This window comes from Penicillium longicatenatum, assembly GCF_028827895.1.
Source record: "Penicillium longicatenatum strain IBT 33135 chromosome Unknown contig_11_segment0_segment0, whole genome shotgun sequence".
NCBI lineage: Eukaryota > Fungi > Ascomycota > Eurotiomycetes > Eurotiales > Aspergillaceae > Penicillium > Penicillium longicatenatum.
The window spans coordinates 1,704,876-1,731,631 of record NW_026643117.1 but is presented as its reverse complement, the minus strand read 5'-3'; the positions used below and the strand labels follow the sequence as shown (position 1 = coordinate 1,731,631).

Below are 26,756 nucleotides of genomic sequence, written 5' to 3'. Positions count from 1 at the left end.
GTCTGCATTGTTTGACACATTAACGATTATCTTTCCCGAAAAGTCGGCGCCCTGGAGCACCCTGGCATGATTATTTCTCCTGACGACTTGATTCCCCTGTATTTCTGGGCCTAGTGCTGCCGTGCAGCGCCTAGTTGCCTGATTCGTTTTGGGACTCGGCGTTGATTCCCTGTCGTCATCTTGCATACGTTGCATACTCTTGACCTTCTCTCTTGTCTTTTTGTCTCATGGTATTTAGCCCTATTTCAGTTCGCGTCAATCATGACCCTTGACGACGGATGTCCCTATCCTTCAACCTTGTTGATGTTTCCTTGCCTTTTACCTCTCTTGTTATGCCCCCTGTGTTCTACTCCATGCCTCATCAGCCTAGCCGATACAGTCTTTTGCCTCTCATTTCTTGTCTTGTTAATCACGAGCTTTGGTCTTAGGACTTTGGCGCCTATCTTCTATTATTTGTACATGATGGAATTATTAGGGATACCTTCACGACTGCACTTATCACTGTAAACCTTGAATCTTGGTCTCTTCGTACAAGTGTTCTTCACTCTAACTGATGTGTATTTGCATAGACAAGATGGTGGTGCCGGATGGGGCTTTATCATGATCAGTCAAAAATTATCATAACCATCGAACCTTAGGAATCGTTGACACAACAACAAGCGCTAGCACAGAGCAGATGCTTAATGGTCAATTCCCCAAATAAGATAGCCTTTGACGCATGTAGTAACTACGATAAAGTATACTTTCGACATATTTCAAGCGTTCACTACCATTTTCTTTGCTGCTAGGAAACAGCAGAAATCAACACTTCGATCCTACGAGGTACTACTTTTGATAAAATCTTGTTATAAGCTCATTATTCACACCCTAGATAAATGTAGAAACCATGACTTGAATTCGGTACCCAATTTAGTCTGTTAGAACGAATCAACTAAGATAGACTGCAAATCCCATCACCCGTGAAATAATCCAAAAAAGTCCTAATTTCCGCGTTGATCACCCATAGCAGTGCCCTCATACTCTGAACTGTGCACTCGGGGATCAAGCTTGTTGAGCAGATTCGAACTGTGAGGACCAGAAGATCGTCTCTTAGGAGCATCAGTATTGTAATTGCTACCTCCTGCAGCAGCAGCACCACCGAAGCCCTGCGTATCCATCCCAGATTCTGAACGGGACTCCAATTGGCTGGGCATGTTGGCAGCTGTGGTTGAACGGGTATTGTACCTGCCCGTGCTGCCAAGGTCGTCACCATAGTTTGAGGTGTAGGCACCTGTCTGGTCTGTGCCAGTGGTTGCACGGTTGTCTATTTTGAAATGGGCGGTTAGAATGGAAATTGACAGAAGGGGTGAATGATGGGGTTAAGAGATTGTCTTACCGAAGCCACTGTCCATCTTGTTGGACATCTGTGACTCGCCCATTCCGGTGTTTATGGGATTCGAGCCATAGCCTTGAGTAGCTGAGCCGTAGGAGTCGGTGTTCATGCCCGAACCAAAGTTTCCGGCGCGATTGCTCGAGTCGTAGGTTTCAGAGCCGATTGGCTTCGATTGATAGGTGTCGTAGTTCTTGGCTTTGTTGGCGGAGTCGTAGGTGTCAGTGCCCATGTTGCCCATATTGGATGAACCATAAGTGTTGCCGGTATCTGGCCATGACAATTGTTAGTATCCTTGTTTATTGAACCGATGATCAACTCACCCTCCATTCGGTTGGACATGGTATCTTGGGTACCCATACCCATCCCGGAGGATCCATATTCGTTGCGGCCTGTATTGGTGGATCCATAGGTATTGCCAGTTTCTATAGCGCGAAACGTTAGTCGTTGAGTATTGATAATCGTAAGGATTTTCTGACCTTCCCCTGCACCGGGCATCCTAGTACCGTGCTGTACACCGGCGTTGTAGCCACTGGTACCATAGCTGTCAGAGCCCATAGGCTGCGAGCTGTACTCGCCGGTGGTGGTAGGGTTTTGAGTATTTTTGGTCGCGGACCATGTATCACTTTGGCCATAGGTATCACGGGCATCTATGAGCGATAAGTAGCTATACATGTTGTTAAAGGTATACAAAGAGCCTACCATCCACTTTCTGTGACACTTTTGACGAGTCATGAGATGATCCCTTATTCTCATCATGGTGGCCCGTCAGGGCGTCCTTGACTTTATGCATCAAGTTCGACATGATGAACGGTACGTAAAGAATGAGTCTTTAGATAGACAGAGACAAAGTACGTAATTGATAGTGTGAGTGTGAACGAGCTAGATGGCAAGTTGTTTACAATGGAAAGAGTAAGCAGAGAAATGAGGGGCTTTAAATTCTAGAATTTGTCTTCCACTGCGTGATTGCTCAATCGCTGGTCGTGGTACTCAATCCATGACGACACAACACGGGTTGGATAAAATAGCAACCACTGAGCTCGGAATAAGGCCTTCTACTCCGTATTGTTTCCCACATGGGCTGCGATGACGTGAGTGATGCGGGGATAAGTGTACCAAACAACAAAGTAACACGAGTCGTGCCATCGTCATGATTTCCCATGTCAGCCATGTACGCAACCGGACAAGGGTATCCAGAGCATCGCTGCGGGAGTCATGTGAGGTGGAGAGCTCATGGACCAGGGTTCGCTGTCATTAGTTGCCCGATGTGGGCGCGTGGCAATAATGCCAAACTGTCGGGGGCCATTTAACTGGCTGGTTCCAAACCTGTCACTTGATTGATTTCAATTTCCTGAAAAATTATCAGTGGAATCTCGGGGCGTAACATTTCCGGAAGTTTTCTAGAACAGTTTTCGGCGGTACTCAAATGTGGAAACAATAGTTAATTCTATTGCACCACTCTCCGACCATCGAACACTCACTTGCCTAGTAAGTTTCTATTTTCTAGCCCATGGCAAAATTCAGAGTGCACTTCACTGGAGCATGTTCCTCCCAATACTCTTTTTGATTGCTTTCTCTGGGCCTTCAGCAACGACATACATGGGTGCCGATCTGCCAATCATGAACGTGTATACACCTTCACCTACGTCTTTCTTCCTGAAGCAAATTGAGGCAGACGTGCCAACTCGAAAAATAGAATGAGGAGCAGTCCTTCCCCGTGTGACAGCTAAATCGCGAAAATAAGAAGAAGCGCTAAAATGAGATCACAACCCGTGTATAAGAAAGAGCAACCTTGAAGGGGGTCAGGGATCTGGCTCGGATGTGATTCTGTATGGGCAGCGTGTTCGAGCTACACCACGCTAGCGCAATCCAGCTTAAGGCAGCCATCTGCACTGTTGTACAACTCTCCAGGTCCTGCAGAGCCAGTCCCACCGCTACTTCTGCGGTCTAACCGCGAATCTAGTACGGGTAAGCACTTAGGTAAAACGCTTCTCGAAATGGATAGGAATCTTTGATGTATACCAAAGGTTTACACATGGGGCTGACCATTTCACGATGAGCTCAATGCAACTTTTTGTGCTCTAACTTCCCGATGGCAATACCCTCGCCGGTCGCCTACTCATGCCTCCAACGCCAACGACCTCGAAATACCGACCTCTTTTAGTGTGTGTGCATGGCGGTAGTAGCGATGCCGGATATTTCGATATGGATCAGGAACACTCCATTTCAGGAATATCCCAGGCCTTGAGAATCCCCGTCATTGCAATCAGCCGACCTAGTTACGGGGGGAGCACTCCTCTTCGACCACTCGCCTCTTCGACCACTCGCAGATGGAGAATCTTGGGCTGAACAATAAGGACATTATCTGAACTCGACAATTCTACCGTCACTGTGGAAAGAGTACGGCGAGCTCAGTGGAGCGACAAGCGTGGTACTTCTTGCACACTCTATCGAGCCATGGTGACTACAGTTGCGGCCGGGTGCCACAGTGGAACAGGGCGATATCCTCTCGCGGGTCTCATCACCTCAGGCATTGGCGCCGAACACGTCGATGCAAGTAGGCAGCACATGGTCCACTTACTTGACACCCAAGCCGAATCCATTACTTTCGATCCCGTCGCAAGGAATGCGGTGATGCTTCAAGCTCCGCACAAAAAGCTAGTCAATCCACGGGTGTGTGAGCATACTGTCCGTTTGAATAAGCCATTGCCTACCGCCGAACTTCATGATATCAATTTCACCCGGATCACCAATTTTCACAAGTATTCCACGTTGATACAGGTCCCTGTGTTGTACGGCTCGGGGGAGTTCGATGGGCTTTGGGTTTCTACTGCCGAAGTTGTGGAAAAATACAAATCTGCCTTCCCAGCGAGCCCTAGAATCGAAGGTGGAATTGTACCCATGGCGCCGCATTGCATTGAACTGAGTTACCAAAGTCAAGGTTGGCTCTTGAGGTGTTTTGGATTCGCTAGTGAATGTGCAGTGTCGAAAGGTCTTTCGTCGGAATCATGAGGTAGCAGCGTTATATTGTTCCCACGTGAGCTTTTAACTAAACCTAGTGACTTTGTCTGAGCTAACGTACACGACGACGTGGACCCTGCCATGTCCTGGTATCGGGAAATTTCAAATAAAACTTTTTTGGTATATTCCGTGACTCTGCCTAGTATCAAACAGCAAGCTCTTTTTCCGAAACCACTGATCGTAATACTAATTGAGCATCCCGGCTTCTCGCAACTGAGAAATACGATATTCAGCCATGAACGACCGTTTAGAGAATCGACATTTCTTGGGTGGCTTGGCATATCGTCTGCTCTCAGCCGCGGCCTTCATTTCTGCCATACTCATGTCATCCATATTCCTATAATCAGAGCCTGAGCTGCTGCTGTCACATAATTCCGTATCCAGCACCGGCTGACGTGACTTCACTTGATGCACTACTGTTTCCAAGAGCGTTTGATTCGAAGCCCTTTGAAAAGGACTCAATCTAGCTCCACGTAACAGTGACTTATAGTTGCGACCAAGCTCCTTCACGCAAGCCCGCAGCATTGAATGGGGGATATAGCACCCTGAAGTTCTCCAGAATGGCGTTTCGGTTTTCGTTTTCTTTCGAAGTTTTTTTGTGGTCTGGTTATCAACATTCTGACAGTCAAGTTGCCAGCTTGATCTCATTGTCTGCACACAGTAGCTATAAAACAGATAGCGTGCTGCGGGGCGGACCGAAGAGCGGAATACTAGCTTGCGATCGTTTAACTGACCAAAGGTGAGCTTTCGATTTTTGAACGCGCCGAATGTGGGTATCTCGTGGCATGAGCTTATATACTCATCCCGAAGCTCCCATGTCGGGTCCATGACTTTGATTTTATACTCACTGCCATTGAATGGGAGGCATCTTGCGAACATTGAGTCGTTCGAGGGAACGATTGCCAATTTACCAGATTTGAAGGGCTTTTCCATGCACCTCGACATCAAAATGCCATTCCGAGCTGAGAACAGCTCTTGGGAGCTTTTATTTCCAAATATTGCATTCATGGTTTCTTCTCCGTGCATATACGGAAAAAGCTGCACGGCAGAGACGTTGTACTCATGCTCCCAGCTGCCAAGAACCGGGCACCAAAGCCAGGGCTGGCTGGGATGTTGGGCTTGAAATTGGTCAATCAGCTCATGACGAAACAAGGACTGCTCTGCATAGTTGTCTTCATGCTTCACTTTGCCTATACCTATAAAAGGTTTCGAAGTCGTGAATAAATCTCGTACGTGTCCACACACGGGATTTAGATTAAACTCCGCGCGTTTCGCATAGATCTTGAAACCTTGCTCTCGGGCACGAATTTGCTCAATAATAGCTTTTCCCTCTTCCGTTTTCTCCCAAGAAGCTTCATCTCCCTCGAAAAGATAGAGTGATATCTTTCGCGCCAGTTCAGATCCTTCGAGATAGATTGACTCTACTCGAGCAGCCCGTGAATAGTAATGGAAATCAACTGGCCGACATTCATGCCATGGTTGACAAAATTTGCTGATTAGCTCGTCATTGGCTAGCTTTTTCTGCTTCAGGACAGTAAGTGATTCATAGCCCGCATTGAGGGACTCGATACATTTAAGCGAGCGGCTTGTGATTAAGTTCATATTGATGGAATGTTCAAGAGTTGAGAATACGAATTGTGTATTGGGAATGGGATGTCGGGTAAGATGCAATGGATGGAAAGAGAGTAAAAACAATGGGATGCTGGTATACTTGCCCAGGTGGGTTGCGGCCAAAAATCACTAGTCTTAATTGGGACCGATAACAACCCAACTAGGACTAGTACGGGTGGAGCATAGCCCCGGATTCCAATGTTGCTACAGTGCATTTGATAAGGTCCAAATCACACTATGATTCCTCAGTCGTCTGATGTAAAGTAACAGATCATCATATGACAACTGCAGAAATTCTAGATCACATGAGTCGAAAAACGAAGTAGCGGAGGACGACTCGCTTGTCTTGGCGGGTCGTGATAACATGATCGGCATAAACCAAATCTTAATGGGGAAAGCTCCATCAGGGGGCTGCGTGCTCTACAAAGAAGACCCAAGATATCTCTGGACTCTATCTGCGAAGATACCAAGAGCATCACAAGTTCTATATAGATAAGCGCCTCGCGCGGGGTAGGTCAGGCGCCAATGTCAGGTGATTCCACCGCCTTATGGCCTCAGGTACCAACATGACAATATCGCGATGCCGTCACTGCGCTGTTTATGTAATCCATCAGTTCACTCTTCCCCGTCTCCTTCTCCACCTGCCTAACCTTCTCATTCTACTTCTCCCTATCTCCTATATTTCCCTGTTTTTGACCCGTGGAAGCGTAGGCTGTGGCCGTTGGTTTCTTCTTGACCTGCGGTGCTACTCATTGCTCCCGATGAGTGGCAGCCTGCTTGTTTGACGCCAACCGTTGGATTGGTAGATTCCGACTCGTCAGCCTTTGTCATACAATCCTCCTGCCAACGTCCCTCGCTCCCCTCGAATACCCACCTTTTCAGTCCAACTTTCTGCACTTCTTTTTTTTTTGGTTTTTTTCCCCGCCCCGGAACCGTTGTGGTTCAATCATCTGCCAGAGATGCGACCTCCGCGCCTCCTCGTGGTGCTCTTCTGCCTAATCTTCTTCCCTATCTTCGTCACCTTATTTTCAGCGCTCTCTTCCTCTGATGTAGCCACGCCCACTTCACTCACTGGTCAGCCATCCGGACTGCACGCCCTGTTTTCATTCAACATTCCGACCTCACTTTTCCCCCCATCGGCGATCATTAGTCTGACCGATGACAACTCGACCTTCTTCCTAGCCCGCCCGGCGGCATTTGGTCCGTTGTTGCCTAGCAAAAGCCTAAGCGGCCAACTGTGGGTAGGCAGTGGATTCGGTGAAGGAGGGCTGGCTGCCGGCGTGGAAGGGGAATTAGGTTGCTCTGATATCCCTGGCTGGGGTGAAGGAAACGGTCACAAGCTGCCAGACACCTCCCCCAGGGGCGCAGACCCAAAACCCGGCAACTCCGGAGGTGGTACAGTGAAAGAGGGGACAGTTTCACAGAATACACGGTCACCATCGCAGCCTGAGGGTTGGCAGAATGTCAAAGATGATACCTCGGCTGCCCCCTCATCGGGTGACGGTACCGACGACCATCTTCACCACCCGTTGCCTGAATCCAGTGGATCGGAGACTGGCGCAACCCAGAAATACGGAGACTACGTACAGGTCAAGAAGTCCGCCCATGCAGATATTCAATCGCTACAAGAAACCGCGGAGATCCAGGGCAAAGTTGTGTTGCTAAGCCGCGGTGGCTGTGGGTTCCTTGAGAAGGTTAAATGGGCTCAACGCCGGGGAGCTATCGCGTTGATTGTCGGTGATGATACTCGTGGTGGTAGTCTAGTTACCATGTATGCGCGGGGCGACACTTCGAATGTGACTATCCCTGCTCTATTTACTTCCCATACGACCGCCCACCTTCTTTCATCCTTGATACCGGCGCACTCTGGCGCAAATTCCGGCTTGGGTGAAGCCCTGAAAACCGCCCAGGGAACTCTTGCTGGCCAAGTCAATGCGGACTTGCAAAAAGCTGCGACCACTGCGACTGCGACCGCAAGTTCCACGCCCACTTCTACGAAGTCCTCAACGAAAGAACGACCAACGTCTGCGACTAAGTCTGGGCCTGGATTCTTTCGTACCCTAGGCTCCTTCTTTGGGCTGTGCAATAAATTTGGCGGCTCAAGGGGTGTCGAAGATAGCCGACGTCCGCCGAGCAGTGGTAACATTGACTGGATGACCTGGGATATAACCGAAGCCCGAGTCGACCACACCAGGAACTCCTTGGCATCTAACAGCCGAAGCCAGGGCAAAACCGATGATACTTTGAACAGCAACAAAGTTGGGTTGGTCGCTGACAGCTTTGAGGCTGATGATTTTGTTATTGGCGTTCAAGATTGGAGAGACCCTGACTTGATGCCCCCACGAGGCAGTGGTCCTCCGACAACAAGCAATACTGCAACAGGGAAAGATGCTTCCAAAACCTCCGCCCCGGGGTCGGAGGCCGTTTCCTCCAATGTGTTACGTGGTGGTAGCATCACCCCCGGAAGTGGAGAGTACCAAAGTATCGACAAATCCACTGGAAAATCCCGGGATCCGGCGATGAAAGTCTCTGAGAAAGATGCTCATGCGACTAAAGAAGACATCGAGTCTTCTGAAAAGGGCTGGTTCGCCAGTCATTTTGGTTGGAGTGATGATCAGAAGCAGGATGCTCAACCGTCTGCTTCGCCTTCCGTCCAGAACATTGTCCACAACCAGAAGACACAAAATGCGGCCCATTCCTCGAGTACACCAGCTACCATGTTCTCTGAGCATGAAGGTCTTTGGGTGACTTTGACACCTACAAGCATGTCGACAAGCCCATTTTTTGATACTCTCCTGGTCCTCGTGATCAGCCCATTATTGACACTCACAGTGGTCTATGCGCTTCTGCTTCTCCGATCACGCATGCGACGGCGCCGCTGGCGTGCACCGAAGTCTCTTGTTGAGCGCCTTCCCGTTCGAACGTATCATACCATCTCCAATAGCTCTTCTTCCTCAAACTCTCCACGTCCATGCAGCCCTGGCGCTGCCTTACCGACTTCTCCTCTTCTTAACAATGACTGCCAGTCGAGTCCATCACGACAAACCCGATCATCTCAGACCATTGCGGGGGCTACACTGGATTCTGGATCTCACAAGGAAGAGAAACCAACTAGTTTACAGTCGGGCTCGGTTTTATGGCGACGCAAATATACTGGTAGACAAGTGGAGTGTGTTGTTTGCCTTGAAGAGTATATCGACGGACAAAGTCGGGTGATGAGTTTGCCGTGTGGCCACGAATTCCACGCTGAATGCATGTAAGTGGCTTTATCTGAACTTCCAATAGGAAAAACAGCAACTAACAATTACAGCACCCCTTGGCTTACCACCCGTCGACGAACCTGCCCTATCTGTAAGGGTGATGTTGTACGTTCGATGGCCCATTCTCACGGCGACGATGCTCACTTTGATAGCGAGCAGTCCGCTGGCCTTGGTATCCAAGAAGGGGACTCTTCGGCTGATGCATCATCTGCCCCTGTTCTGATCGCGGGAATCAGCGACGACCCTTCTGATACTGGGGAGAATCGAGGTCTTCTTGGAGGTCACTCAGCCTCTGCACCACAGGCAAGTTGGAGGAATCTAGCTTCCTTGAGTCTATCTGCTCTTAGCGGTGATACCATCTGGCACCAGGCTCGTGCTGATCGGAATCGCTGATTAAGTATTCTTGTTTCTTCTTGTGTTTATTCTCTTTCTGTCATCCTCTCCACCTAGTAGTGGAACATGGGTTTGGTTCTTTGACACATGCTGTATTAGCGATCCTTTGATTCCCTTTATGACTTTGACTTTGCGGGGCGTTTAATTGGTACATCTCGGAGTGCTGGGAGGTGTTGCGAAGCATCTGCGAGCATCATTGAAGCGGCTGGGATATACCGCAGGTCGATCGTTTCAACATTTACTTCTTCAGTGGATGAAAATCCTAACAGATACCATTACTTTTGGGCTTCGCTGTTGCATCTCTACCATCAATACTGCTTTATGACTACAATTATGTGGGTTATCTTTGATTTGTCATGGTTGCTCAATGAAATCATAAATCTGCACTTGTAACGGATCTCAAAACCCATAAGAAGCCTGTAGACTGAATCCCAAATGACGGAACGGCTGGGACGATAGTAATAGGTCTAGGAGTCCTACCCCTTCACATCTACTCATGTTCCAAGTCAACACTACCGCAAACATCCCCAAGCACCTCCAAAGTATGTGCGTATTGATCACGGACCGACGCAAGCCGCGTAAGCATGTCACGTCCTAGCGCCATGGACCGCTCATTCTCGTGCCCGGCACCAGCACCTTCCCCCACGACTACCTCGTAGATTGCCTTTGCAGCTTTCTTCTTGTCACTGTTGGCAACAAGCATTCCACTCTGAATAGCCTTCATCAGCTGCTCGGCACCGCCGCCACGATAATCCTCAGGGAGCGGACCCTTCGCAACCGTCGAGGCATTCCCGATATTCGTGTTCAGGGTACCTATCCACACCGTCAAAGGACGGATGTTGAAAGGAGCAATCTCTTTAGCTAGAATGCGCGTCGAAGCTGTACCACACAAGCTTAGAACAGAGGATTCCAAGAATTAGGTTCACACTTACCATCCAGTGCAGCTTTTGCTGCAGCATAAGCGCCCATACCACCATATCCATCCAACGCAGCCCCGGAACTAATATTCACAATAAATCCAGATCGACGCTTTCGCATACCCGGAAGCACAGCACGAATGAGTCGCTGAGGGCCAAAGTAGAGCGTTTCCATCTGGCCGAGCAAATCCTTGTCTGTGAATTGCTCCATGACACCGAAAGCGATCACGCCGGCGTTGTTGACCAGGACGTCAACATGGTGTCCCGTCGACTCGAGAGTCGTCATAAGTGACTTGGGGCCACTTGGGTCATCCACATCCAGTTGATGCCATTCTCCCCCGTTGTTCTTGACTTCTTCGACCAGGTCGGGTGTTCGAGAAGGCTGGCGCGATGTAGCAATGACGATGTCCCCGTGAGCCTGGACTTTGCGTGTCAGCTCAAGGCCTAGGCCGGAGGAACAACCGGTAATCAGCCAGGTTAGAGGACGAGTGGGCTTGGTGTATGTGGACATTGCGAGATGTATTGTACTCAAGTAGATCTGTTTGAGAAGAGAATGATGAGGTTTCGTGTGGGATTTCAGATGCACTTATAGCCAGGAGAATTGGAGTCATCATGCGCTTTGTTATATCCAGCTCGCTCAGTCGATTGTAACTCCATGACTTAAGTCCGGATAGTTGGAGAGCCAGGTGTAAGACGCGGACATTAAAGTGGGTCTCCCGTTGTGCGACTGATTTGGCACGAGGCGCACGGACCCAAGCTTACTCCAACCTTGATTTACTAGAAGGTCCCGTGATCGCCTTGGCATATGATAGTTCCTGGAACTCATATGCATCTAGGTGGCTTGCTGCTTAACTCACTCTACCTTCACAAATCACGGTCATTTCAAGTGGGCTCGCTTGAGTTCATGAACAGAAATACGCCAAACCAGGCATGGGTGTTGCCTTGATCTGCGGCGTATGGACTTTCTATCGAAATCATAGCAATTCTATTTTCTGGAATGTTCGGATAGATTGAATACGAAAGTAAGAGATTGAATAACCTGTGGGAAGCACCGAGATGACCTTTAAGCAGTTGATTAGAACTCAAAGGTACTGAAAAAAGAGGGTGTAGGAAGTAGATCCGAGAGAGTGAAAAGGTTCGATTGAAGCCTTAAGTAGGAAGTGTTAATGTCTCATTCACCATTGACTCTCTCTCTATTCAACGCATTTCTTATTTTCCCATCCTTCTTCCTTTCCTCGGCATTTTCTTTAAATACCCTTCCCCTTCGTATCCCCTCTCTCTCTCCTACCTCATCCTTCAACCTTCTTTGATCCTACAACATCTCGCCAAAGAGAAATAAGTTTCCTGCCAAAGACAAAAAAAATCATTGAGCGTCGAAAAGTCGACCATGTCTGAAGGTGAAAGAGCTGAGCGAAGACTGAGAAGTGATTGGTCTTGTACGTGTCCTGCCCAGTCTTTACTTGTTTGAACTTGTCTGGCAAATCCTATCAAGACTCTGATAGCATTTCGCCAAGGCTGTCTCCTTGTCCTCTGTTCCCTCGAAACTTAGATGAGTCAAGCATGCCTCGAGGTATGCGAGGCCACGTTGGTCTTTCAGACATTCCTAGTAGCCTGGCTTCCCGAGAGATCGAGACCCCAAAGATCTCTCAAGGCCCACGGGCTAACCAGGTGTTTACGTATTCTGCTCAGTCTTGGCTGCCTTGTTTGAACCCGCCTGACAAAATTTACCAAGACTATGGAAAATCACAGCTATGTTGTCATACGACTCATCCTCATGCTTCCAGGGGTTCCGCCGGGTCTCAATACGATGCTCTCCAATTCTATCATGGAGCGTATCCTCATGCTATGATGGATTCAAACCAGCATCAACAGCCTTCCCTGGCCATCCACTAATCTTACGGATATCAAAATTATCATTCTTATAATCCTAATGATTGTTTTGGTAACCCTATTGGGAACTATGGTAGGTTCTTGCAATACTTGATAACCTATTTCCAAAACACGATATGTTTGGCTTAAAGAATCATTCAGCACTGACTGTAGCTTCCCATAAAGTTTGACTGACAAGGTATTCTCAACAGCTACAGCCCGGATGAGCATAGTGCAAATCAATAACAGATGGGCATCTTCCACTCTGTTTCCAGCTGATGTGCCATATGTGCTCCTCACAGAGAGACAGCACTGGCAACAGCCATCAGCGTATGGTTCACCACTTGCACCACCGCAATCGCCTTCGGAACCATCCCAAACATATATCCAAGGAAATGCTCCGAATACAACGGCCAAGCGCTCTTCTCTGAGAGCAGCCGCACTTCCGTTCTTCCCCGCTCACACGCGGGAGAACGTAGCCTCGCCCTTACAACGGGTATTCGAGGAGCCGCCATGACTTGGCAGAATGCTTGTTCTAAAATTTATGATCAAATGCCTGTGCCTGAAACCGAGGAATCTGCGAGGGCAAAACATAAAATGCGCGCAGGCGTACGACATGCTGCTGAAAAGTGTGCTGCTGAACGACGTGCTGCCAACCCACTCCACTTAGTGAACGAGGGTAACAAAGAATCTCCAGTTCGCCCTTCTGAGATTGATCCGGGTTTGGAGTTTGAACTCGACCGCGTGATGGCGGAAGGTTATGGCCGGTACAACAGAAACCATGGCTTTCCTAGCCCTGAGCTCTGATCCCTGATCCCGCTGCTGAGGTTTTGTGTTCGTTGCGTTGCTAATCCAGTCATAGCCTGTGCTGGCTCTCATATGAGGTTGCGTTTCGACTCAGTTGCAGTTGGTAGTATTCAAAATCAGATTTACCTCTACACTCTTTGACTTTCATTCCCGAACCCTAGCCTGGAACACGCTGGTCTAATTTTAGCCTCTTCTCCGTGACCCCTGTAAAACTGTATTGTATTCCCTGGTAACGATGAACTTAAGTTATCTACATAGGAGGAAGGAAGAGTATACAACTAGGATCTACTAAACTATGTCCACTATCGTATCAAATGGCGAGTATAGACAAAAAAAATGCAGGATATGCCTGTACATACTATAAAACTCTACGCTATAACAGAACCACCAAAATCTATGCCTAGAGATAATTCGAAGTCCGCATTGAATCCACATCATATCACAGTCTGAAACTTGGGTTGTCCGAGTAGGGATAGGAGAAGCTTCCGAGAGAAATAGAGCCGCACCCAATACTATATTAAGCGGGCATAGAAAATCAACACGTGGATTAGGGAGGTTGCTAAAAGCCGTTGATGTTCATATTTGGTGGCTACGGAGCTATCACTGACGAAAATGCGAGCGGATAAGTTGTTGAAAATGGACCAGGAACGTAATATTGCAGCAATTTGTAGATTTTTGGAAGCTACCTTTTACCGCGGCAAGGGCATCGCGAAAGTCCTGACTCGGAAAGCCTTGGAATACCTCGTGTCCTATCGGAATGAACCAAAATGTGTCAGCGTTCGCCCGATGATTAAGCCTGGAATGATTGCGGTGGTCAATCTATATCTGCAGCTTGGATTCATTGATGTGGGAAATATACGCTTGCGGAGGCACTCATTGCGAATGGGGATCAGGCGCTTTTGCCGAACGATTACCTGCTTCAGGAAGAATATACTGCAAGAACGGGTTATCTTATGATGAAGCAGATTACAAGAGACGAGTGATGCAAGAGGCAGAATCGATGTATTTAGAACTATCTTTAGACTTGGCGGTAAAACATTAATAAGTGTGCATAGTTGCATACTGTATTCGAATGTACGCACACTATCGCCTATAGGCGTACATCCAACGAAATGGACTGTACTTGATCCTTCAGTGTCGGTCAACGCGTCAAAGAGATCATGGGCAACCAGCGCTCCAGGACGCGTAGAATTGAGTCTACGTAAATTCAATTGTCATCTCTCGTGCCCATCGATCACCTTCACAAAGGCTTTGTGATTCTGACAGTTGGTGTCAATTCAGGCACGATTACTCACGAGAGTAAACAAGATGTGCGTAAGCGTACGACGTGCTGCAGGAAAGAATCCTAATATTCGAGTCACGTCACATCCCTGGCACTGGGACCTTTAGAACAGAAAAGAGGACCAGTCCACAGGCCAATCCCAACTATTAACATCCACAAGAAGATCCGAGAATAGGTCAAACTGCTCAGTTCCACTCGCGTAAGGTTCCAATAACTCTAGAGTCGGACAAAAGCTCGACGGATAAGGGAACAGAGAAAGGATTTCCTGCGTCATCTCCGTAGACGGTGTAGCCGTATTTGGGGCATCAGGAGGCGTATCAGACGCGCTGAATGCGCTCGCCTCTGTACGGCCGATTTCATCGATCCGCCGCTGTACCAACAACACGGAAGGATGTCTCTCGCTCATTTTCTCCAGAACCATACGGCTAATGTGCTTCTCATTGACTTGGTTCGGAATCTGTTCATCTTTGCTGAATGTACGTGGTATTGAAGCGACCAGGTTTGCCCAAGCGTGTATTGGCAGGAGAAATGAAGTGCCTTCGTGGTAAAGAATCTCCTCGTACAGTCGTGAGATACACGACGATGCAACAATGGAGGCGCATTTTAATAACGGGCTGTTTTCTCGACGACCCAGAAAGCAGGTTAGAATTATGGTCACCAGATAGAATATCTGAAGCTCAGCGGCCGCTCGATTATATCTTCTTCTGATCTCTGTTACTTCGAAAAGATGTAACTCATATGGCAAGTTGTCTCTCCAGATCCTGAGCGATCCAAGCATTTCAAACACCTGCGTCTCCGAAGCATTGTCGATCTTTCCCATTTGTAGAACCTCTCTGAGTTTCTGACACAAGGAAGTGAGCTCACAAAAAAAGTGAGCCTCGGTGTTTGGTGTATTGAAATCGGCGACTGTCAATAGTCGTACATCGCATTCGTGAATTGGAAACATTCCCGGGCGTCCCGAGCAGCCCATTTGCATGGTATCGTTTATGAATAAGTACCACCAAATCCTCCTAATTCTTCCTGGGTGTGCGAACTGCACATTTGCACTTTCGCTATGCATCTGCAACTGAATAGCAAGGCGAATTGCCATTCCGATCCACTGCCATGGGTTATCTAGAGCGACGCCATAGCCTTCCTGCATAGGGAAGGAACCTATTATACATAACGCGCTCAGAACATTGAGGGGTTCTGGATCATAGTTCAAGGAAATCAACGTCTTGACGCGTTTATAGATCGCCGATGTGGACCATTCAGTGGGTCCCTCGGGAGATCGACGCATGACACTGCCTGCGAAACACAGTGATTGTCGAAGCAGAAGCGAACTGTCCAATTCTTCTTGTCCCACATCTAGAACAGGAACCAAATGATGGAGCTCGTTGAAATAGAAGTCTGCAAGGGCCTGCGAAATGACAGTAGGCGGACAGTGAGCTGCTTGAGTTATCTGTATTATAAGATCCGCCTCGTTGGCTCCATTGCCTTGCGATGGATGACTTGAGCTTTCGTGATTTGTCATAGAGCTTTGATGGATGCTGTTTCCAAGTACATTCAGTGACGAAGGCGTCAATTGTAGAGGTGTGATTGGGTCTACTCGGACCGGTGAGGCATGAGTGCTAGGCGTAGCCAGTGACACCTGAAATAATTTTTGTTTGCGGGATCCAATGTGCAGACTATGGAATTAGCACCATCAATATTAAAGAAGGTTTGGGTAGGATTCACTGGCAATCCCGTCCTTCATGTTCGCATCTACTACAAATTCCACTTGGTCGCGCCTCGAGATCACAGCGGACCTAAAGGCTGTTAGTATCACTTGGCTTGCTAAAAGATATTATGACTGACCTTGCGACTGTGGCATCGCACGCAGACCGCCCGCGCCCGGCTTGACACATCTTTGTCGCGTCTTCTCGGCATATCTACAGCAACGAGTCGTTCTGTTTGTGATGGTTGTTCGGCTGAGGTGCTCGGGAAACGACAATGACTTTGCCGAATACATTATGTAATCACGATATACGTTCGGCACTCGGCTTGTACCTTGACTGAATGCTCGGCATCAAGCTTATAGGAGGCATAGTTCTTTGAGCTTTTCAGCGGTTATCCTTGGTCTTCATAACTGAAAAAAGTGTATATTATATGTAACTTTTGAATAAGGTCTAGTCTATAGGGTATCACGTAATTTATCGATATAGAATCAAGACGCATTAACGAAGCTCCACCTGGAATCGTGGGTGAGTTCGAATCATCGCGCCATACTTAGCAAATAGGAATGGGACAAAGCACATGGCAAGCGCAATAAACGCCAGCAGCGAGTTGCCCCATCCCAATCCAAGCGCATCATACATTGATGGACCAGCCAGCGGCAAGACGGCACCGAAAAGCGAGCGCAGGAAAACATTCGCAGCGGTCACGGATGCAGCGTACCGAACATATGAATCGACCAGGTAGGCACTGACAGTAGCAAAAACAGCCACAAGGCCGAACCCGAAAATGCCAGTGCCGATAATTGGCATGATCCAGTGAACCTTCTCTTGTGCAGACCATCCATACCAGAATAATCCGACCGGAATAGCCCAGGACCCGTATAACATTGGTGGGAGACGAGATTCTGGCGAGAAACGGCCTTCAGCTGAGTGCTTGGCTGCGATTTTGTTGACTGTTCGTCCAACGATGAGTAGCCCCAGGGAACAGCCGACTCCAAAGCCCAGGTAGGCTAGGCCTGCGAGACCCTGATTGAAACCGTATTGATCTTCAAAGATGGAGGTCATAGTGGTGAACATCAGGTAGAGGTATCCATAGGTGATAGCGGCGAAGAGAGCCATCATAAAGACGATAGGCGAGGTGAATAGCAGTTTGATCGGACGAGAAAGAGCCGAGAAGAAGATTTGACGAGGGGGTCTAGCCCCATCATCAAAAATAGAGCGTAGATTAGGGTTGCCAGTTTCTTTGCGCAGTCGTGCTGCTTTCCGTCGCAGTAACACCGGCGCATAAGATTCTCTATAGCAGAATACTGTACCGATGAGAATAACGCCAATCTATTTCCACATTAGACATTTTGATACTTACGTGGACAGAAATCATAGAAACATACCGTAATAGCAAGAACCCAAAACACCCATCTCCACCCTTCAGCCTCCACCAAGAAACCACCTGCCACAGGACCAATGACCGGTCCCATATACGGGCCCATGGCCCAAATGGCCATGACACCGGCACGTTTCTCTTTGTACACCATATCAGCCACTGTGCCCGAGCCGATTGTCAGCGGACAGACACCCGCAATCCCAGCCAGCAGCCGGAAGACCAGGAGTTGGGGCAAGCTCTGCGCGACGGCACATGCAATAGTGAAAATCAACAGCAAGACATTGCAAGTGTGATAGAGCGGAATGCGCCCATACAATTCCGATAGCGGCGCAATCAAGAACGGACCGACGACATAACCTAGGACGTAGATTGAAACAAGGAATGAGGCCATCATTGTACTGTCGGAGCCGAATTGTTTCTGAATATCTGCTACACCTGGTGTGAACATTGAAGAGGCGAGAGGGCTGTGTGATTTGTTAGCGCGTACAGTCAAAATTGGAAAGTTATGGTAGTGCAAAGAGGATGTGTATATGTAATCCACTATAGTAGATGGAGAGTGTAAAAACATGAACGGGAAGCATTGGAAGTAGGAACATACGTCAGGAATGTGTTAATGGCCATAAAAATTAACTGTCGCCATTTCTTATAAGAAGGCCAATTAAATGGATTTTCAGGATCATCAGGACCATCCCAATCGACCAGATCAGGATTGTGATCCTTCTCTGTGACAACGGGCTTCACAGGCAGTGCTTCGACATCTGTTTTGGCGGACCATTCGACTGGATCCGTCGAATTTTCCAAGACCCCACCCATTTTGACAGCCTTGGCAAAATAGTGCTACTGGATACAGCATACAAAGTTGTCCACACTCAAAACAGGAGATTGGAGGACAGCGGTTTCTTTATAAATCCACCATGAATCAGGCAGAAAAAATCCTTCCCCACCAATGCCCTGTTTGGGAGCATGAACAAGCAGATGTCACGGCAAAATCGGCAACTTAGCCTCATTGGTCTCGGTTAAGCAGATTCTGGGCCTCGGAAACCCGAGAGATTACTTATCGTTGCCGACGCCCCGCTATACCCACAGCCCCACGGCAAACTTGGCTCTATATCTTCAGATAAACGATACTGAAAAGACATTTTCTTGGTAGGCACACTCTCTTCCAAGTCTGTATATACCGTCTGTTCAAGTATTATATCGCTTTAGCTCAGTGCCTCGGCATAGCTATATTTTCTCCTCTCTGGCCCCACCCAGCCCTGCATGTATCATTGACCTATCACAGCCATATCCGTGCCTAAACCCGTTGTCTACCCCGCTAAGTCTATACATAGACATACGCCTAAGACGATAAGCTCCCACAGGTACCTAACTCAACTTCGAGATCCCTAGCTATCTACGCACCAGATTTCATCTGCCACTTGGCGTTCCTCTTTTGATTTGATACTCAGACCTGACCGCTTTTAGTGGGCAGTCTCGCTGGTCTACCTTTGAGCGCAGGGGCCAGTATGTATATATAGGAGATGGTAATCTTCCATGCTGAGAGGCACAACGATGATATGACTCACCTTCTGTGAGTCAATGCCTAAACGGTTACGGGAGGTATGACTATTCTGCTCTGACCGAGGGCCCTAACTAATACCCTCGATCCAAATACAAGACATAGCGAAAGCAAAGTAAGCAAACTGGTATCAAGAAGCAAACTAGTATCAAGAAGCAAACTAGTATCAAGAAGCAAACTAGTATCAAGAAGCAAACTAGTATCAAGAAGCAAACTAGTATCAAGAAGCAAACTAGTATCAAGAAGCAAACTAGTATCAAGAAGCAAACTAGTATCAAGAAGCAAACTAGTATCAAGAAGCAAACTAGTATCAAGAAGCAAACTAGTATCAAGAAGCAAACTGGTATCAAGAAGCAAACTGGTATCAAGAAGCAAACTGGTATCAAGAAGCAAACTGGTATCAAGACTATAAACAAATCATATACAAACTCAAGTCATACATCATTAAGTTCCTTGCACAGTCGTAAGCCAGTTCAGCATCCTGCCATAATCACCCCTTCAAAACAATAATGCCACCTAGAAAACCAACATGCCAATAGCCGCAGCCCCAATAAATGCAAGCGGAGCAGGAGCAGATGTAGCAAAACCACCAGCAGTAGAAGTCGAGGTAGAGGGAGACTCAGTAACATTAGCCGATGCCGTAGTAGACCCCGTAGCAGACGGATAAACCGTAACAGTAGCAGAAGGAGTAGCCGTCACCGACGAAATGTTAGAATGAATTTTGAATCCGGGCGAATAGCTAAAATTCGAGACATCGGCCACCGAGCCAATTTTAATGTAGAATGTTTCATTGTTGGAAAGGCCTTCTGTGACATTCCAGGAGTGGTGGCCCACGGTACCGTCGATAATGGCTGTATTTAGTTAGTACTCATGCCAGTGTCAAGCTTGGTAGTGGATATAGAGCAGGTATAGTCGGTGGTGGGGCATGTTGAAACTAGGAAGATATACCTGCAATGACATTCAAGGAGTCAGAAGAGTCCTCAGATTTCTTATTGCTCATCAGCATGAGATTGACATTGTCAGAACTTGTAGAGTGCCATTTTATGTTGTACGTTGTGCCCGCTTGGAGGACTTCTCCTTTGCTTGGTTGAGTAATTCGATCGAAACTGTCACTGGAGAGGGCTGCACAACATAAGCTGGCAAGGAGGACAGCGTAGGAGGCAAACTGCATTTTGTAGTTATGTTTATCGCGGGAGTCAGAACGTGAAATGAAATTTGAAGTGTAAAGAGGTTTAGTGCAAGCTTCGGAGGCCAAGGACATCATTTAAATATTCTAGTCAGTGCCACTGATGAAAATAGAAGCGGGGGTCAATGACGGAAAGGATCCACTTCCCCGGGGCTGATGAGGCTCATTGCATCCATTCTCAGGGCACACACGGGCTGTTTGGGGGCCGGCGGCCGGGGACCGAGCGAGGATTTGCAAGTTTGCTTCCTGAAATGAATGGTTTAATGCTTAGCTTGGCATATACGAGCCGAGCGAGTTCCCCAAATTGCCATGTTTGTGGACGTGATTGGGTTCTCGTCGGGCTCATTCTTCGATGTTTCCGTACTAGTGCAACCCGGCGCAGGGGCATATGAAAGTTTAGATGATAATCGATGTACCATATGATGCAATCATGCATGTACGCTCCTCACAAGTGGTTCATTATTATTGCAGGAATAATTCGAGATCAAGAAGAGAAGTATGAATTGTATGAACACATTTTTGCGTTACCACAGAATGATGAACAGGGAAGAAGAAAATAAGACCGTCACCGAGGGAAAACAGAGACTGCGATAGCCAGCCGAAGCAATTAGTCGCATGTACCCATGATACCTCATCTTCAGACTTCGTGTCGATCCACATAACCGAGGCGGGATATTCAAAACTCAAAGGGAATAACAGGAAAGAAAAAGGGCAAGGAAAGAAGCATCAAGAGAGAATATGTTTCGTATCGTGAAAAAATGAACAAGGTCGCTCAATCTTCTGAGATTTCAAGCGAACAGCTCAAGACACAGGTACAAGAGAAAGCAAGGAGCGCCCATGTATCAGTATTCGAGTCGTTGGTTCAGTGCCGTAGGTATTTGCTGATGCAACCAAGCGCCATATCACAAGAAAATCGCCACAAAGGGTGGCAAAAGAATTGAACTTGGGGTATGAAGAAACACAATTCGCTAATCTTCGGTAATCCAGGAATTGGATTTGTCTAACAAGAAACAAGATTGATGTGGTTGTCATTCAGTGCTGCGCAGGCGAGCATAGTGCGATGCGGGTGGAATGCAGTGGTGGCAATGGGTGAGGCGCGGTTGTGATGGAGGAAACTGGAATACGGTTCGAAGGTGGAAAGATATGTACCATCGACATTAAACGTCTTCACCTCATGACGGTTTGTACCCCTGGATCGAAAGTTAGCTACTGGTCTCAACACAAAGGAAGATATCGAAAAGAAAGCACATACATGCTGAAGACAGGAGCGTGCTCATGGACGCTCAAGGTACGGAGAGTATCCTTGGTGGCATAAATAGTGGAAAGCGCATCGTTCATACGGAGATCCCACAGGCGGATCTCACCATTACGACTACCAGAGATGAGCTCTCGGAAGCCACCACGCTGCATGTGGACATTGGTGATCCATTGCTTGTGCTCACGCCAAACTTTGACCATAGATGTAGTGGGCTTCAATCGCTGGTCAAATACACGAACAGCGCCATCACCAAATCCAGCAACAAAGATGTTGCCAGCCACTTGGTCTGAAGTCAAGGATGTGATGCAGGACCCGGATCGTGCAGGAATATCCTATAGAAGTAAACCGTTAGAATTTAACTCAAGAAATGGATAAGACAAAAAGAAGACAGTTGATCTTACATTAGTGCAGACTTCGGTAGCTGCATTCCAGACTCGAATCACCTTGACATCACCTGCCACCAAGGCCTTTCCCTGCCCTTGTTGCCAGTCAAGTACAAGGCCTGCGTTGCGATTGCTTGGTATTAAGTCAGGCAGCGCTCGGAATGCCGTTACGACCTCGATACCCCTGGCAGACTCGTAATTGCGGAACAGCTTGAGCACACCATCCGAAGAACCTGTCAACAGAAGGGCCTGATCATCTTCATTGATATATCGAACTTCGTTGATTTTGGATCCGACTGGGTTTCCATTTGAGAACTGGTTAAGACGCTTGTGACTCTGCCAATCCCAGATACTGCGGGAAATAGTCAGTAAATAGCGAGGACAGTTGTAGTCATCTAAAACTTACGCAATGGTGTCCCGATCGTCTGCCACAGCGATGTGATCCTCAAATTGATGAAAGCACATCCTCGAAGGTTGACTGCTATTTGATAACAGTGCAACCGAATTATCCCATCGACTGGTACCTGCCTTTCCTTTGAGAGGCTGGGTTTCCGCAATAATTTTCTCGTTGCGACCACGCCTCCAGAGCCGCTCATTGTAATCGGAGCTTCCAGGCTCGTCGGGCTCGTTGGGTTTCATCTGGGGTTCCCGGAAATACTGTTCAACAGTGAGTAAGTGTTCATAAATATTGTAGAACAAATTTGCGATGTGTTCAAAGGAGTCTCAATATACCTCTGTTGACCAGTCCAGGAATCTACTTTTAAGGGGAATAACAGGAAGCCCCTCTGAACCTATAGATTGAAAGCCGCGCGATGTGGGTGTAGGGGCTTGGTGATAAGCGGTGGCAGGAGCGACATGGTCATTCACCTCAGGAGGTCGGGTCCACTCAGGTGGAGCACGGCCACGGGGGTCATGGGCATACGGCTCTTGGTGGGCGAAGAAGGAGCACTACTTTCGGATGATGGATCTCCAGATCCCGAGCCAAATGCGAGGTTCCTCAGGGAGGCAGCGTAGCTTGCTGTACGCTTGAAACCCAGTGATAAATAACCTTCCTGTTTAGAAAGGTTTGTGTTGGCGGACGGCGGCGTAGAGGGAGGGGCTGTCTTCTTTGCCTCTGAACGTTCGGCTACCTGAAGCTTTTGCGACAAACGGTAGGTGAGGTCCAAGATCTCGATTCTGATTTTGTCAGCGAGAGCCGCCATGGGTGACTCCAGAAGAATAAGGTGAATATAATCGACAATTACACCAGCACCTTGGGCAATTTCAGGGTGCGGATCGACAGATATAATTAAAATTTGTTTCCAGAGAGTGCCGAAAGTGGTGTTGCGAGAGAGCTGGGGTATCTTAGCATCAAATTCCGAAGATGTCTTCTGAAATTCTGCTTGAGTGGCCGGAGATGAATCCTGTAGACGACGCTGGAGAGACCGCTTCTCATTTTGAAGCTCCTCATATGCTGCCACTAAGAACTTGTTTTGATGACGCTTGACAAAGGTAGAGAAAAACACCAGTAGCTCTTTTCTGACGATAACACTGCCATCAGCAGCCATAGGCAAGACTGCCAGGGCCAGTGACTCTTCAATTTGGGCAACTTGGTCTGTCAAATCCGGAATCCCAATGAAAGTGGTGACCGCGTGCAACATCGCGGCGCGGACCTCTGGGACTGGATCAAAGTTCAGCTCGCAGAGTCGTGCTGGGGCGGCGCACCGAATTCCCATCCATTTGGCTTCCGGGAAGTCGCACCAAAGCATACTCAGGCACAGACAAGACCATTGCCGCAGCAGGGGGTTCTCAACATCGCCGAGATGTCTCAAACACGAGTCAAATAATTCACCAGACAGACATACGTTCTGGCCTTGCGGGTAGTTCTTGCAGAAGATGGAAACAATAAATGCACACATAGCTCGATGTTCACTGGCATTTCCAACAGGAATGGGTGAAGCAGGGTTCAAGATGGAGATGAAATAGTGAATTCCATTGTCCTTGAGAAGGTCGTTCTGGACGGTGTGATCAACAGCCATGATTCTTGCCCAGATGAAAACCATGACTGGCTTCAATTCCTGGGCAGCTGACTGCAGCAGTTTGACAACGTAAGGGAATATACCAATGCTAAGGGCAAGGTGTACCGCCCACGGCCCTAAGTCCAAGAACTTGCTAAGCAAGATCAATGCACGCAGACGATGTGCTTGACTAAGAAGGACTTGTAGCACAATGGGGAGTTGATCAGGAGGCGTTTTCTCCGTAGGTCCAGATGAAAGATAGACCTCAAACGCAGTCAGTTGCTCAGCAAAGAATGTGGAGTGCTGATACTCGTATTGGCGGCGGCCCTCTTCTTGATCAATCAAAGCGGGCAGCTGCGCTAGGACCATCTCCACGGCAAGGTCCCAACTCTTCCAAAGGGGATGATGATGGGTCTCAGGGAGTTCGGGTGAGGAGATCGGGTTACATTTATACGTACGCATGATGCGTTCGCTCAGAAGGAAGTTCCGGAACAATGCTGCGACCATGAGATCTTGCCGGAAAAGTTTCTTGAACAATGCACGAGGAAGCGTATTCCACGCAATTGTGTCGGTGATCGCGGTGAAGATCCAGTTCAATTCACCAAGAGGACTACGCCGGTCCTGAAGGCGACCGGGAACTCTGAAATCATCAATGGAAATGTCTGTCCGCAGAGGATTCTGCAGAATGAAGAAACGCAGCGCGATTTCAATCGGGGTTGTCAAACAGCAGGTGAAAAGATCGGCTGGAAGGTCTGGATTGGTCGGAAGAGACTCGTTCTTCTGGCATGCCGCGAGCAGAATGCAATCGCCATAGTTCTGGACAACGGCGTTAGGATCTCGCTTTTTCGCTTCGATGTTCTCTTTCTCATGCTTCTCCACAAAAGTATGGAAATTTTGGACAATATTTCCCGCATGCGACACATCAAAGACGAAAAGACTAGGCCCAGCCAGCCAGGACTGCAGGTCGTACAGAGGCACGGGGATATACTGAGTATAATTCTTGTTGAAAACCCAGATCTCACCTGACTGGGTCGGCAAAGGAACTCCATGGCCGTTGTAATGCAGGAGGACCCGCTCATCCTTGGCATTCCGACGTAGAGAGATACAGAACTTCTTAGTCTCATCCACGGATGGGTCCAGATACTGCTTATATCTTGTTCGAAGGCTCAGCGTCTCGTATTGCTCTTGCAACTTCTTGCCAATTTGTTCCATGATCTTATTTTGACCGCCACCCGTGGTTGACGTAGGATCTACCCAGCATTCGAGCTTCGAGGTCGGGTTTGTTTTCACCACATCGGGAGGATCGACACCGATGTTCAAGCAAATAGCCAATGCGGCTGATACGGTCTTCAGTCGGTCCTTCATCCTCCAATCTTGACTCGGCCAACTCCCCACGGGGTCTCGGGGGATGCCATTGGTCTCGTGGCGTTTCTCGGTGAAATACATGTAGAAATTCTGACCACCCCCGGCGTTAGTTCGGATACAGAACAATCTAGCTCTATGTTTCATCGGCTTCAGCTTACCGAGTGCAAAATCTTGAGATATTCGCTGGAAGTGTATTCCTCCTGCCATCCGTGTCGCATGGCGAAATCTTCCTCGTCCTCCCCGGCTGGCTTGTCAAATGTAACCCGACTTGGGCCATAATCGCTTTTTGCCCGCTTTAACATCGCAGGTCGACTGCTTTCTGATCTGCGAGGAGACGGCCGCCGCGGCGGCTCATCCGGTGCTATGACCGCATTATCGCCGGCTGAGCTTAGGGGTCGAACAGGGGGTGTGATTGATGGCTGCCGCTGTTCTACGGTGGTGAAAGAGCGATGGTGGCTAGATATTGGTGCTGGTGATCGCTCGCGGGTGGGAATAGTCGTTTCCAGGTCCGGACCGAATGCAACTCGGACTGATTTATTGCGACGGGGTTCAGATGACCCATTTGTGGCGAAGGGTTGAGTAGATGGTTCCATTTCTGCTGTAGGGTCCCTCATGTTGTAGTATCGGTCATCGTGTTACTTGAATGAGAGGTAGGACGGCGGGGGATGGGAGGTGAAGAGCATGGGCAGCTCTGAGACCTCCCAGATGCCCGAACTAAGATGAACGTCAAAAGATTAAGAAGACCCCCACGTTCAAAGAGAAAGGCAGGAAGTTGCAAATTCCAGGACAAATCTCTCAAAACGCCTCGTAATAAGCTCAGGTGGAGGAAAGCCAGCGATCTAGACGCACGCGGCAACGAGGCTCGGTGCCGGGTGCCCAGGTGCTGTTCGCCGGATTATCGGCACCCCGCCCCCGGCTGACTAACCGCAGCTCTGACAGTTGAGCTTCAGCACTTGTACAGCCTTTACAAGTACGATAGTTGCTTTATACGTCTTAAACGATGATAGCTTGCAATTTTCTCTGAATTGAATTTGCGACATATTGTACAATTTCGCGTTTTTTCAATTCCAATATATCATTGCTCCCTTTAGTGTAGAGCCTAACGGCTATTTTCGGGGCATCAGACCTCGACGGGACGGAGTTCATAGTTGCTTGTCATCCAAGCTACACTGGCCAGCCTCCTGTTGTTAGAACTCTTTAAAACACAGGAAATTGGGAGCCTCGGAGTCATTGACCAATAATGAAATCCAGTCTAGGAAATATGATATCAGGTAAATTGCATGTTATGATTGCTCCCTGCCGAGAGATCGATGAACACATTGTCTCAGACTGGAGATCATGATGTACACGATACATTAAGAGGTTTCACTGGAGGTAGAGACAATGAGCGTGATACATTCGATCC

The 26,756-nt window shown here is 48.2% G+C and overlaps 10 protein-coding genes across 10 annotated transcripts; 3 read left to right on the top strand and 7 right to left on the bottom strand.

Moving 5' to 3' along the window:
- Positions 1-980: 980 nt before the first annotated feature.
- On the bottom strand, positions 981-2,174 carry N7484_000644 (uncharacterized protein; the record flags this gene model as incomplete). Its single annotated transcript, XM_057111065.1, has 4 exons — positions 981-1,303; positions 1,376-1,639; positions 1,693-2,019; positions 2,072-2,174. 4 exons carry the CDS (start codon positions 2,172-2,174, stop codon positions 981-983), a joined length of 1,017 nt encoding a protein of 338 aa, XP_056978291.1.
- Positions 2,175-4,576: 2,402 nt separating this feature from the next.
- On the bottom strand, positions 4,577-5,992 carry N7484_000643 (uncharacterized protein; the record flags this gene model as incomplete). The annotated part of the gene is made up of 1 exon (XM_057111064.1): positions 4,577-5,992. The coding sequence occupies one exon, from the start codon at positions 5,990-5,992 to the stop codon at positions 4,577-4,579; it is 1,416 nt and encodes a 471-aa protein (XP_056978290.1).
- A 968-nt stretch (positions 5,993-6,960) lies between these two features.
- N7484_000642 (PA and RING finger domain protein) lies at positions 6,961-9,654 on the top strand (the record flags this gene model as incomplete). Its single annotated transcript, XM_057111063.1, has 2 exons — positions 6,961-9,257; positions 9,312-9,654. The coding sequence occupies 2 exons, from the start codon at positions 6,961-6,963 to the stop codon at positions 9,652-9,654; spliced, it is 2,640 nt and encodes an 879-aa protein (XP_056978289.1).
- A 490-nt stretch (positions 9,655-10,144) lies between these two features.
- Positions 10,145-11,082, bottom strand: N7484_000641 (Short-chain dehydrogenase/reductase SDR; the record flags this gene model as incomplete). The annotated part of the gene is made up of 2 exons (XM_057111062.1): positions 10,145-10,533; positions 10,587-11,082. 2 exons carry the CDS (start codon positions 11,080-11,082, stop codon positions 10,145-10,147), a joined length of 885 nt encoding a protein of 294 aa, XP_056978288.1.
- A 1,955-nt stretch (positions 11,083-13,037) lies between these two features.
- Positions 13,038-13,247, top strand: N7484_000640 (uncharacterized protein; the record flags this gene model as incomplete). The annotated part of the gene is made up of 1 exon (XM_057111061.1): positions 13,038-13,247. The coding sequence occupies one exon, from the start codon at positions 13,038-13,040 to the stop codon at positions 13,245-13,247; it is 210 nt and encodes a 69-aa protein (XP_056978287.1).
- Positions 13,248-14,632: 1,385 nt separating this feature from the next.
- On the bottom strand, positions 14,633-16,437 carry N7484_000639 (Zn(II)2Cys6 transcription factor; the record flags this gene model as incomplete). The annotated part of the gene is made up of 3 exons (XM_057111060.1): positions 14,633-16,196; positions 16,246-16,316; positions 16,366-16,437. The coding sequence occupies 3 exons, from the start codon at positions 16,435-16,437 to the stop codon at positions 14,633-14,635; spliced, it is 1,707 nt and encodes a 568-aa protein (XP_056978286.1).
- A 287-nt stretch (positions 16,438-16,724) lies between these two features.
- N7484_000638 (MFS transporter) lies at positions 16,725-18,417 on the bottom strand (the record flags this gene model as incomplete). Its single annotated transcript, XM_057111059.1, has 3 exons — positions 16,725-17,555; positions 17,612-18,068; positions 18,203-18,417. 3 exons carry the CDS (start codon positions 18,415-18,417, stop codon positions 16,725-16,727), a joined length of 1,503 nt encoding a protein of 500 aa, XP_056978285.1.
- Positions 18,418-19,182: 765 nt separating this feature from the next.
- On the top strand, positions 19,183-19,672 carry N7484_000637 (uncharacterized protein; the record flags this gene model as incomplete). The annotated part of the gene is made up of 2 exons (XM_057111058.1): positions 19,183-19,203; positions 19,268-19,672. The coding sequence occupies 2 exons, from the start codon at positions 19,183-19,185 to the stop codon at positions 19,670-19,672; spliced, it is 426 nt and encodes a 141-aa protein (XP_056978284.1).
- A 6-nt stretch (positions 19,673-19,678) lies between these two features.
- N7484_000636 (GPI anchored serine-threonine rich family protein) lies at positions 19,679-20,333 on the bottom strand (the record flags this gene model as incomplete). The annotated part of the gene is made up of 2 exons (XM_057111057.1): positions 19,679-20,013; positions 20,111-20,333. The coding sequence occupies 2 exons, from the start codon at positions 20,331-20,333 to the stop codon at positions 19,679-19,681; spliced, it is 558 nt and encodes a 185-aa protein (XP_056978283.1).
- Positions 20,334-21,348: 1,015 nt separating this feature from the next.
- On the bottom strand, positions 21,349-25,965 carry N7484_000635 (ubiquitin-binding TORC1 subunit KOG1; the record flags this gene model as incomplete). The annotated part of the gene is made up of 7 exons (XM_057111056.1): positions 21,349-21,538; positions 21,601-21,938; positions 22,008-22,341; positions 22,396-22,646; positions 22,722-22,915; positions 22,939-25,441; positions 25,510-25,965. 7 exons carry the CDS (start codon positions 25,963-25,965, stop codon positions 21,349-21,351), a joined length of 4,266 nt encoding a protein of 1,421 aa, XP_056978282.1.
- Between the last annotated feature and the right edge of the window lie 791 nt (positions 25,966-26,756).